The sequence below is a fragment of the Sebastes fasciatus genome, chromosome 13 (assembly GCF_043250625.1).
Source record: "Sebastes fasciatus isolate fSebFas1 chromosome 13, fSebFas1.pri, whole genome shotgun sequence".
Taxonomy (NCBI): Eukaryota; Metazoa; Chordata; class Actinopteri; order Perciformes; family Sebastidae; genus Sebastes; species Sebastes fasciatus.
This window is the reverse complement of record NC_133807.1, coordinates 26187174-26202661: the sequence shown is the minus strand read 5'-3', so window position 1 is coordinate 26202661 and position 15488 is coordinate 26187174. Positions and strand designations below refer to the sequence as shown.

Below are 15488 nucleotides of genomic sequence, written 5' to 3'. Positions count from 1 at the left end.
GTAGCATAAGAGATCAGAGTGTTTTTGGCCGCTTCATCCAGGACAAGCCACAAGGGTGGAAGCCTAATGACAGCGGAGGAGCAGTGAATACAGAGTGCGGGGGACACATGTAGATTAGTTTTTTTGGCCACAACTGCACAAAGACGCCTGTGTTTACCAGCGAGCGAGAGTCCCTCCACTGCGGTTTCAGCACAAAAACAGTTTCCAGTATAAATTTCTCTTGTCTTTTTTCGCCCCCTTGAAGGCTGTGACATTGGCGAGGGGTACAAAGTGCTGAGAACTTAAAAAACACAGGCAGGAATTTTGGCTCTCTGCACCGCAGGGTACTGGGAAGCCAGCCAACACAAGCTTTTGTGAATTCTATGCAGAATTGTGGCAAAATCCCGACACTTAGCTGGATCTGGGCTAGGTCAGTTCTCACAGCTCTCAATCAAGGTCACACAGTGATTCTGCACTCTGGTGTCCACTTCCAGTTTGCTTTTCAGTGACTCATTTCTTCAAACAATGATTTCATTTTCGCATTGATCTGAGCTGTACACCGCGGTACCTGTTTGTACACGCACACAAAACATTTTGTTATTCATGCTCTGATAAAGAACAATGAACAATGAAACCGCTCTCACTTTTAATCTCCGAGTATTTCTGTTTCCTGCCATCTAGCATAACTGGACTTTGTCTCAGACTATGAGCATACTGCCTCTGGATTTCCCTCTGTCGTACTGGCCCAAATCTACTTTTGTTGCCGGTGTAATTCTCCCAAATGTCTTGAGAGTTTGGAGCAAATAGGGGAAAGTAACTGCTGTTGATGATGTGCTAAATTAGTATTGTGACATATGGAAGCTCAGATATCTACTGACGACTGCTGAACTTCAAATTGCTTGTAGCAAGTAAAACATTAGGTTATTTATTTGTTCTCTTCATTTCTCATTTGGTCGGTTGGTTGCTGTCACAGTTATATGTTATGTTGTGTATTCCTTTTCAAATAAATGCCACGCATCAGTTCATTGAAGGTTAGGCAAATTTCATTCTAATGTTCAGAAATCAGTCACAGACTCACAGTTAAGCAATAAAAGCAATACCAGTTATGTTAAGAATTTATAGTCGTCTCGTCTTTTCACCAAATAATAGAAAAGTATCAATAAAGACTCAGCTCGTTAAGCAGTTCAGAAAATGGTATCAATAAAAATGATCGATCCCCATCCCTATTAATTACAGAATTTTACCACTGAGTATTCTGCCTCTGTCGTTCTGGCCCAAAGTAGGATTGCGACCAAGGTTATAATAATTTAGAATTTTCAATTCGTTTTTAATTTAGTTTTGACATTTCAATTACATTTAAGTTTAGTTTTAGTTGGTGTTTAGAGTGTGGTTGCTACTTTTAGTTTAATTTCAGTTTTTCAGAAATGGTTAGGGTTAGGGTAGGGCTTACAGTACAGGCTGTTTTACAGTAGTTGTAGTTTGTTTTTGTTAGGGCCAAGTATAATGTCTCAGAAGTATGTAGCTATGTATATATATATATGTACATTATTATAACGATAGTTTAGAGCAGGAAAAAGCCGATAGACGATTAATCGGTCGATATCTTCTTTACTTCTGCAGCAGCCACTTTTGCATATGCTGTTTTTGATAAATCAGTTTTTGCCATTCTGAATTCAATCTTTCGTAAAAGAATATCCTGACGTGTGATTTCATGGATTACATCGTTGGAATATGTTCTATTTATTTGCAATGGGCTGTTCTGTGGTTTACATTATGACTGGCCAGGATTACGTCTGCTGCGCGCCCCGTTACGTTGTTAAATGCCACTCTTACAAACCATTCACGTTGGTGCATATTCCCGGGATAAGGAGGATCCTAAAGTGTGTAGTTTCATTTCATGAATGGATGGTTACATGGCTGGATTACCTAGAAGAGAGAATGCCAAATTGGTAAGCAAATTAAAGTAGGCAGTTGAATGATTAATTTCCCTCCCTGTCTTGTATCGTGGACAAAGAGCTGATAGGGTTGCATTTTATATTCAAGAGAAATAAACTCCCCCTCTCCACCTTGACCTTGTGTATGGAGCCTGGAGGCTGCACAGCCATCGGCCACTATCGGAGCCCAGTTCCACCGATAACGATAGTTTGTAAAACGTTCTGTCGGCCAAGCCAATTAATCGGTCTGCCTCTAGTAGGAATGGCTATAATGTTTAATCTTCGCGCTACTTTAGTGTCCGATGTGAAGCAATTGCGGCGTAGTGCCATCTCCTGGAAGGTCAAGTCCGTTCAATTTCTGTGGTTCAATGTTAAGAGTTGACGGAAATTCATGCCTTCTCCTTTTTTCGGTAGCGATATATTATATCCAAAAAAAAGTAAAACGGAAATTAATTTACATTCAATTTTACTTTTAATAGTTTTTTGCCATGGCAATATTGTTAGTTTAGTTTTAGGATATGTTTTTTTATCAACTTTCAGTTTACTGGGTCGGCACGGTGGAGCAGTGGTTAACACCTTCGCCTCACAGCAAGAAGGTTGCAGGTTGGAGTTTGCATGTTCTCCCTGTGTTTGCGTGGGTTTCCTCCGGGGTTCTCCCACCACCAAAACAAGTTGCGTCAGGCAGGGCATCTGGCATAAAACCTGTGCCGAATCAATGTGCAGATCAATAATCTAATGACCCCTAACGGGAGCAGCCGAAAGACGAACAACAACATGTTGTTTAAGTTTTCTACGAATATTTTTCACTGCTTATTTTTGTTTTCGTTTCAGTTTTCGTTTATTATAATAACCCTGGTTCCGACTTATGAAAGACTTCTGAATTTCAAATTGCTTGCTGTACAGCGTTATAAATATTTATTTGTTCTTATTCATTTGTGTCAAAGTTTGTACATTAATTACACAATTTTAACACAGAAAATGTACAAATGAGTGTTTTGTCTCCATCCTCTGAAGAGATTCAACTCTCATCACCTCTTTTCTCTCTTTCTTCGCCAAAAGCGCCGACTGCTCCGAGCTTCATCCACTTCAGCGAGTTGACCACCACGTCTGTCAACGTGTCCTGGGGAGAGCCCAAGCAGGCCAACGGCATCATCGAGGGCTACCGCCTGGTTTACGAGCCCTGCACTCCAGTCGATGGTGAGAAGCTCCGCCTGGAGCCTAACAACTCTGTTGTATCTCTTGACATTCCTCAGCTGGCTTTTCCCAGACTGTGATTTACAACCTCTCTCCTAGTTACCATATTCTGTTTTAACTCGCGCTGCTTAAGCTCGTGCACTAATCTGTCACAGGTGAGCGTAGGCCCCGCAGTAACGTATATGGCACGTCTGATAAAATATGTTGGAATGCTCTGGTGAGACTTTGCACAGCTTCCTCTCTTGCTGAGAGAAACATGGCTAATAGCTGGTTAAGTGTGGTTGCCTGGACCAGATTGTCAAGTAATTGGGAGCAGAGGTGGAATGCTGAGCCGAGGCATGCTGCGATCCCTCGGCTATCCGCTAATGGACCCAGAGCAAAGCCGAACAGAGCAGTTAAGACAGGGAATATCAATTGGTCTATTATAAAAAGGTCCTGGTGTCTCTTCCTATCTGGATATCGAGAAGGCTTGCTGGATAATAGACCCTTTCTGTTATATATGCAAAGATATGCCTGTCTGTGTAGTCGTCTAACTCGTTGTGTGACTGCGTGTCTGTTCATATGCAAAAAAGCTTTGTTGCTATGTGTCGCTTGTAGGAAGCAGCATTCTAGAGTCTTAGTGTTTCCTGTACAGACTCCTCTCCTCGCACTCCAGGTGTCAGTAAGATAGTGACAGTAGATGTGAAGGGCAGCGCTCCCCTGTGGATGAAGATCAAAGACCTGGCGGATGCCGTCACCTATAACTATCGCATCCGGGCCAAGACGCTGACATATGGCCCCGAGGTGGAGGCCAACATCACCACTGGGCCTGGAGAAGGTGGGACTCTCTAATTCTGGGATGCATTTCTGATATTTATGCCAATAGTATCATCTTTTAGACTCATAGGAAGCCATTTTTTTTTTCTAACTATCCACCATTTTTGTCTTCCCAAGGAGCCCCAGGCCCTCCCGGAGAACCCTTTATTTCTCGGTATGGCACTGCCCTCACGCTGCATTGGACCAGCGGCGACCAAGGCCGTGCGCCCATCACACGATACGTCATCGAGGCCAGACCCTCTGGTGAGCCCCTCATACAATACATGAACAGTTTTGGGGGATTTTTAGGTTGTAGCGGACTCAGTTTTAAAGCTAAATTGAATATACTGGTATCATATAAAACTAGAAAAACCTAATGAATCCCAAGTCATACTAGTTTGTCGAGAAGGAGGTTAAATAACGCTCCAAACTTACGCTACATTTTGTTGAGGAAAAACTAGCATGGCCATTTTCAAAGGGGTCCCTTGACCTCTGACCTCCAGATATGTGAATGTAAATGGGTACCCACGAGTCTCCCCTTTACAGACATGACCACTTTATGATAATCACATGCAGTTTGGGGCAAGTCATAGTCAAGTCAGCACACTGACACACTGACAGCTGTTGTTGCCTGTTGGGCTGCAGTTTACCATGTTATGATTGAGCATAATTTTTGAATGCTAAATGCAGTACCTGTGAGGGTTTCTGGACAATATTTGTCATTGTTTTGTGTTGTTAATTGATTTCCAATAATAAATATGTACATACATTTGCATAAAGCAGCATATTTGCACACTCCCATGTTGATAAGAGTATTAAATACTTGACAAATTCCCTATAAGGTACATTTTGAACAGATAAAAAATGTGCGGTTAATTTGCGATTAATCATGATTCAATATTTGTATTGATTGACAGCCCTAGTTCCAATTCCTCAACAAGTGTTTCTTATTCATTCTCATCTTGCCTTTAGATGAAGGATTGTGGGATATCCTTATCAAAGACATCCCTAAAGAAGTGACGTCCTACACACTTAACCTGGAAATGCTGCGAGAGGGGGTCACCTATGACTTTCGAGTGATTGCAGTCAACGACTACGGCTACGGATCCCCCAGCGCTCCCTCCCCCTCTATATCAGGTACTTTAATCTGAACAATAATGTTTCAACAAAAACAATGCTTGTTTTTTGTTTTTTGTTTATTAATGTGTATCATTTGTTGTGTTCAGCCCAGAAAGTGTCCCCGTTCTACGAGGAGTGGTGGTTCCTGGTGGTGATCGCCCTGGTGGGCCTCATCTTCATCCTCCTCCTCGTGTTCATCCTCATCATCCGGGGGCAGAGTAAAAAATACACCAAAAAAACAGACTCAGGTACGACCGCCTGCTAACGTCTCAGTTTCTCCGTTTGCATCTGCAACTTAAGCTATCGACTGGTATTTGTCTTCCTCGTGGACAGCTCTGCTGAGAATTGCATTTTAACGATTGCACATCCAAAGTCTATTTTCAGAAAATGGGATTGTGAAGGCTCACACAATTAGACAAATTACCCTGGTTTTTCTGAACATTGTTTGGCTGACAGGGGAAAGATGAGAGTAAAGGCTACCGGTGAAACAGCTGACACAGGCAGGTGAATAAACATTATTGTTCATGTTTAACTGCAGCGAGGATCAATACGGGGATAAATGGCTTGGCAGTGGTTTAATGCTCAGGTCATTAGTCAGACTGAGAGTAATTATATAACTACAGCACTAGCGGCGCTCGCACCACTGTATCAAGAAGCCGATTTTCATGATTGTGAATTATCCCAGGTGACATTGCTGCTTCGAGAAACTCTTTATCAGAGTTCAAATCCCAAAACATAAGTTAATCAATGTTAGGAGACTTAATATTTCACAGTATGGTTGGCTAGTATTCACAGTGAGGGCATCTGGGGCTAATCTTTTAGACGTGGTCGAGTCGCCCAGCAGCATGGAGGAGATGGGCAGAGTGGTGAGGGGCAAGTGAAGGGTCAGGTCAAGCCTTCCTAAAAGCCTCGTACCAGTGACTTTTTAGCTGATTCAGCATTTAGCATGGTGCCAGTGGTTACCAGGGTCAGTAAACAGGGCTTGGTGAGACAAGTTCAGACAAGCGCTGTGTTTGTGCGGGGACACAAAGAGGACTTCTTAGCCTCCTCTCAACCCCTCAGCCATGAAGCTGATCTGTCTGTTTGTTTTGCTGGAGGCCGTGACCGAACCGTGGGCCTGACTGACTGTCAAAAAGCAGCATTTCTGTTTGTTTTGTAAACTGAGGAGGATGTGATCAATAGAATACCTTTTTTTTTTGTTTTTCTGTTTAGAAAAAAAATCAAGTTAAAGGATCAGTGTGTAACATTTCGGGGGATCTGTTAGCAGAACTGGAATATAATATTCAGAACTATGTTTTTATTAATGTATAATCACCTGAAACTAAGAATTTTTTGTTGTGTTTTGAAACTGCGGTAACGTGAGCCGCAGAGTGCAAAACCGTGGTACCACCAGCTGCCGTCTGACTTCCGTCACTCCTATATCAGTGTTATTATGGTAAGGATGGCATCTGAGCGAGACGAACGGCGTTACCACGGTTTTGCACTCGTCAGCTCACGTTACCGAAATCTTGGAAAGGGAGGACTGAGTGGAGGGGTACTCAGTTGGTTTCAATCTGCAACCACACCACTAGATGCCGCCAAATCCTACACACTGCACCTTTAACTATTAAAAAAAGAACTAAATTCAAGCCTCATACTTTAGTTTTATTGTGTTGTGTTCAACTCATCCTTGAGACTGAAATGGATTCTAGATTTGACTGAAGATCACAAATCACTTGTTTCATCCCACGACCCACACAGTGTCGTCCTCATACCCCTGTCCAGGCAACCACTCCAACTGCACGGCGCTGCCTCTGACCCACGGGGAGATGGTGCGCCTGGACGAGGGACGCTTCCCCTCACTGGAGCTCAACAACAGGCGCCTCTCCGTGAAGAACTCCTTTTGCCGCAAGAACGGCATCTACACACGGTCAGTGACCAACAATCAATCAGTTCAGCTGACTGTTGCATCCGTTTCCTGCATGCACAGAATCCATTTCTCAAACATATTAACCTTTTCCACTCCACCTCTCTTTATCATAGACCCATTTCTGTCTTTTTCAAGGGGGGGCGCAGAGTGTCTTTAGGGGGAGATGGCAGGCCAACAGTAGATGTCACATAGAAGTGGTGTACATCATCTGAAAGCTGGGAACCTGAAGATTAATTTGAGAGGCAGCTCAGCACTGTGTCAAGTTTAAATACATATTTAAAGTGTATAATGCTTAGAACATTATGATAGAAGTATATGATGATCATTCCCATGCTCACTTGTGTCTCATAAGTCATAAGTTACACAGATTTGGTGCTAGATTTAACCATTTCTTACCACTCATGAATTGATCAAAAGTATCAATAATCCCTCCAAAATACCACATTAAGACAGCAAGGCCTTGAGGAACACCATAGAAAAAGCCATGCTGTGATTTGGTATCAAAAACCTTTGACATTTGGAGATTTCTGTAAGAATTGCATTTTTCGGCGATTGGATAGCGAGCACTTCTGTTGTGTAAATTGCTCAGAAACCTCCTTATTGTCAATCTACCTAGGAAAGCCATCCATTCTGTGAATGCTCTAGGTCTCTAGTTTGTGGCTGTAGAGTTTCATGAGGTTGTGATTATCCTAGAGGTCACCACAGGTCATTTTATACAGTGAGGTCAAGTTTGGAAAAAATGGTCTCACTACAAGGAAAGGGCTACTATGGGGACTAACATCATCACACATGAATACAGCTGGGCTCATTGGATCCACAAGAGTCTCAGCTTTACAGTGATACCCAATTTATGTAATTACAAGACTGTTTAGGGACCCCAGTATGCAGAAATATACAAATAACACATTTATACTGCATTCAAAAAACTGCATGAGTTTTTCCCCAAACTGCATGTGATTATCATAAAGTGAGCATGTCTGTAAAGGGGAGACTCATGGGTAGCCATAGAAACCATTTTCATTAGCATTTCTTGAGGTCAGAGGTCAAGGGACCCTTTTGAAAAGTTTTTCCCAAAATGTAGCTTAACTTCGGAGCGTTATTTAGCTTCCTTCCCAACATGCTAGTATGACATGGTTGGTACCAGTGGGTTTCCGAGGTCATCTAGTTTCATACCAGTTCCTTAACTCTAGCACTAAAACTGAGCCCATTACAGCCTCTAAAAGATGGTAAAGTCGACAGAGGGCGCCGGCACCCTCAAGGAGTGGAATAGGTTAACTCGGTTTCAGTTTTGTCTTCCAGTTCAGTGTTACATAAGTGTTACTTCTGATACAGACAAGAATTAATAGTGTAGTAGTGCGTTGTTCCCTCACAATAGTCTGTCAGTCTAGAGAGAACGAACCGGGCCTCGAGGAGCCCAGATGCTGATTTGAGCCTCCTTCCGCTGCCCTCGTTGATATTCAGTGTTTGTGTCGAGCCACAATCTATACAAGGGGGCAGCACAATACCAGCTAATTAGCATTCATGAGCTTCTGCATCGCTCTTTGTCTGTCCATCACCGCGTTAGACAAAGGGTGTCTATGGGTCAGAGCCGGCCATTTTTTCTATTGGCCACCGGCCCGGAGTATCTCTCGAGTGCGGCGCTGTGAGAGCTCGTCTCGACATAAAGTGCGACACCGTCGGGTATGAGAACATGTCCTTCGGCTCGTCAAAGCAGGACTTTGACAGTGCTGGCTCTGTGGTAATGTTTAGGCAAACATTAGATAAGAGGGATTTCACAAACACAAGAAGTGTGGAGACATGGGTCACACATAATCGGTGACTAGATGGATGGTTCACGTGGTTGTGCTTGGGGGGGTTGAGTCCAGAGTCTGCTTCTTGTCACAGCAAAAGATGTTGTTTTTAGCACATTATGGAGGAATGTGCTAGAAGGGCTGTGTTAAGGGCAGTGGAATCTGTGCTGTTTTCTCCTTGACCAAGGAGGCCAAATAGGGGGATCAAAGGGCCTCGAGTTGCTCCGTCTCTTTTGAAGAGCTCCAATCTGGTGTTGTACTCTCTGCTAATGATCTGTAGACTGAGGAGGAAGAGTGGGAGGGCCCCTACGGGATATTTGAAGGCGTGAGGGAGAGAGGGATGTATTACACGGATAAGGCAATGGGAGAAAATACAGTGCTCCTAAATAATTCAAAGCTCACTGGCAGCATTTTGGAGTAGTAGGATCCATCGCCCCTCCCCTACGCTCACGTCGCCCCGTCCTTTTAATGTCTGACTCAACCTTGTCTGAAGTACATGGTTGTTTTCTTTTTTTTTTCACAGTCCGCCCCCTCACGTCATCCCCTTTAACCCAGAGGAGATGTCTCTTTGTTGTGTCAACCCTTTCATGGCCGTTGTCATGTCGTGTCTTCTAAGCTTCCTGTTCTTGGCATTCCCCGTGATTTAGCTCCCGCATATATCTCAGAACATATTAATTTTTATTTGAGAAGCCCGTCAAGGTTGTCTGCTTTATTCCTTAATATTGCACTTGACATCGCAGCGTTTTATGCTTGTCTATTCTGCCCCCACATACAACGTTTTCCATTTCAGATCATTTAAACATTTACTTTCATGCCATTCCTACTTTATATAAATCTTTTTTTCTGAAAACCAACCGAGCAGACTCTTCTCTTAATGCTGTGTTAGCCCGAGTTGCATACTGAGCCCACTGATGTAGCTCAGTGATGTGAGGGGTGGTGGGCCAGTTTTTTGCCCTCTGACCGTCCAATTCAATCCCAGCAGACCTTGAATGCAGCAGCAGTCATTACTGCAGAAGGAGAATAATAATTGTCTGCACAGATGTTTCTCTCTGCTTCACTTTATGGACTTAATGAGTGGAGATAAAAGAAGCTATGGAGACTTTTACTTGACCCGCGTTCATAAAGAGCTACGGGGCAATGCTTTGTTACGCAGCTTTACTGCAGGAGGTCTAAATCTCTGACTGACTCAATCTGTACAGCCATTCAGCTCTAATCACCACAAAGAAGCCTTTCATGAAGATGCTCATAATGTTTTCATACAGGAGCCTGTTTGTGCAGCGCATGACGGTTGAGGTCAGCTGAACTTTGGCAGACCTCGGCCCCCAGCTGCCAAACTGACACTTTGCAAAGACCAGAGGGAAATAACAAAACAATATGACGAAAGACCAAAACGCTTTGTGTAATAGCGACCCGATCTCACCCCCAACTCATCATACCGACACACGGAGGTACCTTTTAGCAACCATTTGTGACGAGCCAGGCTTTCAACTAACTGCAATGTAAACCCACCTGCTGCATAATTAGACGGTCGGAGCAAGTGGCGTATTACTAGCGTGAAAGTCCGCTAAGGTAGGGCAGGAGTGGTGGTGGATGGGTCAAAGAAACACATGACTTTCAACCAGGAGACCGGTGTTCACGTCCAGCGTGAAACTGGAATTAATGTTGACTTATTTTGTCACGTAAGTCAAGTCAGTGAAGTTAACGTCAACCATGTCCGTTTCCTAACCCTACCTTAGTGGTTGTGTTGCCTAAACCTAACTTCCTGTGAAGACGGGAGTTTATTTTGAAAAGGACACTATGCATGTAAGAAGCTTATATTGACATGCCGTCCCCGGGCCGTCCAAAAGTAACGCAAAAGGTGTTAATAGTAGGTTTTATCATCTATTCACATGGTAGATCACTGAAAGAAGGTATAAAAGAAGACGACAGCTACCTTTTACACCTGGAGACCAGGTTTCACATCCCATGTGAAACCAACAAGGTGTAAGTTTCACTTTGACTTATTTTAAGCCATAACATGATGTTTTTCCCTAAACTTAACTAAGTGCTTTTGTTGCCTAAACCTAAAGAAGTTTTGTTTGCGTTAAAAACGTGACATTTCATTCAGTTTTACATCATGTTAGAACGTGTTGCTTTTAAGTTTCGCTTCACTTTTACAACGTAGTAGTAGTAAAAGTAGTAGGCCCCTAATGACCCATATCTATGGTGCTTATAGCGAGCAATAAGGTGCATTTAATGGCCGGCTAACAGTGGAATCGAATCCTTGTCTGAACTAAGATATCACTTTCATTTTCATAATAAATGACACTCCGCTGAATCTGTGCATATTGATCCCACTGACTGTTGGATGTGAAGCTTTTTCATTTTTAAAAGTATTTTGCAGCCGAGCGGTGTCAGTCACACAAATAAAGAGGCATTTTATGTTCTCAAAAGAAGAGAAAACTGTTTCCCAAAGTGAACAATGATGATGATCAAATGAAACGCTTTTCTTATATAACCATTAGCTCCATCTCTCTTTCTCTCACAGTTTTGCTTTCTATCTCTCACAGACACTCTGTCTCTGTCTCCATCTGTCCAGGTCTCCACCCAGACCCAGTCCTGGAAGCCTGCACTACTCCGATGAGGACGTCAGCACTAAGTACAATGACCTGATCCCGGCAGAGAGCAGCAGTCTGACCGAGAAACCCTCTGAGATATCCGACTCTCAGGTGAGCTCTGACCCTGGCCTGTGGCTCCATGTCCACTCCACGTCTGGAATCGGCAATGAGCTTGAATTAGAAAGTAAAATTCAACTGTTTGAATTTGTCAAACTGACAAAGTCCTCCAGGACCGAGTCATAACCTTTCCAATACTTTTGTCACATTTGCCGTCTCTCTGCTTGATAACCTCCAATCTTTTTTGTCATAATCACTGCTTTTCTACATGCAACAACTCGATGGCTGTCTAATAATGAAACGGAATATCTGAAAATGACAGTCAGCAAGACATTTGCCTCGAGTGGATAACCTCGAAAATTAAATATCCTCTGTTAGTCATGGCTGACATCTCTGGATCTGACTTTTAATACTGATTTGTCCCATGGGAAGGAAGTACGGGGCCAATTCTCATGTCTCGTGTGACTTGAAATGTCTTCGCAACTAATTAATTTTCCTCAAACAGGAAATGCTGTATTAATCTGGGCTGCTGGGTCTTCGCTCAGTGTGTGTGTGTGTGTTGGAGTAAGGAGGTCCGGTTTAGGGACAGGGAATGTTAGAAGTGATGATGGATGCTAAAGGCAGAGGAGCTGATTGTAGCAGATCGCGAACATGTGTCTTCCCACACTCGCGCCGGGTCTCCCCGGCCAATTTATCTGGTACCTGCACAGTCAAAACATTGTTCAACCCGCCTCGAGCAAACAGCGCTCTCGTGGGAGACACAAACCGGTGTTATTCTTTTTCCTCTGCATAGCCTCCCACTGTTTACCTGCCACTTGAGCAAATAAATGGCGCTTCAACATCTGTTCAGCTGTAGTGCCTCAATAGAGCAGTAGATGTGCAGGCACTTGGCAGGCACACAAATGAGCCAAGTCTGTAATGTTGTCTGTGAGAGCAATTTGCTCTTTTTGTTTGTGTTTCTCAGCCAGTTCAATGTGCTGGAATGGCGACAGCATTCACCCACACAAACGTTTGTAACGTGCAAGACTGATGCTTTAAAGCAGTGATTCTCAAAGTGGGGTCCGGGGACCCGCAGGGGTCCATGGCACTCTGTCAGAGGGTCCGGGGGAGCCAATAGAAACTTCAAATGCAACTTGTCTGCCAAGACAAAGGCGATGTAGTTCTTTGACGTCGACTTGGTGTGTCTGGGCCTTTATATGGCAACAAAAAGCAAATGAATCCTGTAAATGTTGTTTCTGTCCAATTCTAGGACACTTATGTGTACGGGTATCACTTCTGTGCTCCGCAGAGGTATGGGTGAGCTGTATGTGTGAAAGATGCTCAATAGAAGTGATTGTCTGCCCCGTAGAGTTGCTTAGGATTCATAGATTTCCAGTTTGTCTCTCAGTAGATACATCCTGCTGTGTTATGACCCAGTATTGTGCAGCTTGACAGTGAGGGTGCTGTATTAGAATTAGCCTTGATTTGAGAGCATGTTAATGTTGCTGTCTGTGTAGTAAACATATGTCTGATTGGTAATCTCACAGTCTTTTAACTGATTGGCTCCCAGGGCAGCGACAGCGAATATGAGATGGATCAGAGCCGTCAGAAGACCCACTCCTTCGTCAACCACTACATCAGCGACCCCACCTACTACAACTCCTGGCGGCGGCAGCAGAAGGGCGTCTCTCGCCCGCCGGCGTACGGCTACTCCCAGCCCGAGCCCCTGGTCGAGCAGGAGTCACGGCCGCACCCGCCGCCCGTGCCCCCTCTGCCGCCCCTCCTCCCCCAGAGCGCCCCGTCCCCTCAGCCCCAGTGCCAGGGCCAGGGCACTCTGTTCAGGTCTAAGGGAAGCCGGACTCCCACCCCCTCCCTGCTGTCCTCCGAACCCCCCAGCCAGCACGGCACCCTCTACCGGCCCCCAAGCAGCCTGGGCTGTGCCGCTCAGGCACCTACCGCGGGCTTCTCCTCTTTTGTTTGACACACGGCTCTCCTTCCAATAACAACAGGACCCTGAGGACGAGCCTTTGATTTCGTTGTTGTTGGTTTATTTGTATTTTGCTCTTCTTTTTTTTTCTGTCTATTTGACAGAGTTGTTGCTCAATATTAAGCATTGCAGGCATCTTGAATAGCGTTTTCTCCTCTGTGAAGAGTGCGTGTGTATGACTGTGTGTAGCGCGTATGATTGGTTATTCCATGTGATATGTATTTTATGAAAAGACAATCATTTGAAAGTTTTTATGCGTTGCTTAAGTGAATTTATTTGAAGGTACAAACGCAAACAAGGGAGTGCAGAACCCGAGGTTCTGAAAAAAGAAAACCTTGTTTTAAAAAAACTGTATTATTGTTTAATATGAGAGCTTTATGGATAAACAACCACCTAGAACCATATAGAGTACGGACCACTTGGCTTGCTGAGGCTGGACAATGGACAAACCCAACTCTGATGGAATAATGTGATGTTTGAACAACTGATAAAGAGAAATGGACTCTGACTTTGGAGAGAGGCACCAGCGGTCGCCGTGGCCCTCGGCTGCCTTTGACTTCCTCACTCTGCCTAATCATTGTTGCATTATGTGTTTACTATATGTACTCGTCTCATATTGTTTACCAGATATTTATATCAAATCAAGCTTCAAGCTCAACATCTTCAGAACATCACTAGTGACAATGTTATGAATCACATTAAAGCATTGTGGCACCTTTATAGTAGTCTGGGGAATGTGTTGATTGTCAGTAGATATACAAGCTAAGACAACTTTATTAATGTGCATCCGTTTGCTTTTTACGTTACCACAGAATATGACTGAGGACCAAAAGCACAAATCTTCTTGGTTCAAATGATTTTATCACACCAAAATATATGCTATTAATAGCTGTCAAAGAAGAACCGGTTTACTGACACATAAAGAACAGTGACCAAATTTTAATTTTAAAGAAAAAATAAGACAACATGAAACTTACAGAAATTTAAAATAAGAAATATTATGTATTTGTTCATGAGGCTGGAGAAGAGATCAGCCTGATGGTGTATCTATGTTTATTTAATAAACTTAATTTAACGATTGACAGCAACAGGACACAAGTATTGTACATGAAATGCATCACCGAGGATCGTCATGTGACATTATGTGTGTTCAACGTGTTACAGTGTAACATGGCATTGATATGATGACTGAAAATGTGTTTTATGCTCACCGTGCAAACGTATACATACATGTTATGATGAGATGTTTTCTACGACTCTTTTGAATATGCTGGTTCTTTACTAAAGTTGAATGGGACATTGCTGTGCTGGAGGTGGACCCGTAGTGTATAAACTTAGACAGTCGGAACTCCAAAATATCATCTGTCAAATTTCCAATGTGAACATCACTGTATGCATCATGAAGGACACATTATGGACCTATTCATGGTAGCGCTCTACAATAAATTATTCTATTTTGTAGTGGCTTTTTCTTCGTACCTCATCTGAATATTTTAGATTATGACTAATAATTCTGACATATAAAGGAGAGAGTGGTAAAAACAAAGGATTTTAAAGGAATTAGAAACCATATCAGACCCGGCAGACAATTATTTTACACGGACGGTCCTAAGCATACCTATTTGCATGGTCTGAGAGACAAAGCGATTATAGGTGACACTTGATCCTACAGTGCAGGAATGACCCGATTCTCTCAAGCACAACGGAGACATAATTGGGATGCATAAGAGCATGAGTTACAGGGAAGAATTTGAAGAAGAACCTGATCCGGTGCAAGCATGCTGAAAAGCTGGGGGAGGGTTGGGAGAGTGTGCCTGGCTAATCTCCTTATTTCAGGCCGGAAAACATTGATCTTCAGCAAGGCAAAGGGGGGGAGGAACAGAGGGATCCTGCTGGAAGGTTTTTAAGGGGAAAGTCGAGTCAAGGGGAGTCAAGAACATTTTTATTTACCCCTTATTTTTACAAAAAGACCCCAAAAAAGAGACAAATGGCAGAATATAAATCACATTGATAGATTGTTAACTTTGCAAAAGTGGATAGATAATTGATCGTTATGCAAATTCAGCGGGCAACTCCGGAATCTGAAAAGTGAAGCCAATGTTGAAGTGTCTTAAACGTGTATTCTTTCTAATATCCAGCAGGGGGCGA

At 43.4% G+C, this 15488-nt stretch overlaps 1 protein-coding gene across 5 annotated transcripts in view; it reads left to right on the top strand.

Moving 5' to 3' along the window:
• Positions 1-14801, top strand: part of sdk2a (sidekick cell adhesion molecule 2a) — a 111836-nt gene extending 97035 nt beyond the window's left edge. For 2 of the 5 annotated variants that reach the window (XM_074656509.1, XM_074656510.1), the window contains exons 38-45: positions 2973-3110; positions 3742-3924; positions 4041-4166; positions 4875-5039; positions 5129-5269; positions 6762-6930; positions 11299-11428; positions 12924-14801. In XM_074656509.1, the coding sequence (XP_074512610.1) occupies positions 2973-3110; positions 3742-3924; positions 4041-4166; positions 4875-5039; positions 5129-5269; positions 6762-6930; positions 11299-11428; positions 12924-13334 (1463 nt within the window). In that variant the 3' untranslated portion in view covers positions 13335-14801. The remainder of the gene's footprint in view (positions 1-2972; positions 3111-3741; positions 3925-4040; positions 4167-4874; positions 5040-5128; positions 5270-6761; positions 6931-11298; positions 11429-12923) is intronic. The other 3 variants (XM_074656512.1, XM_074656511.1, XM_074656513.1) reach the window with 3 other exon arrangements.
• The last annotated feature ends 687 nt before the right edge of the window (positions 14802-15488 follow it).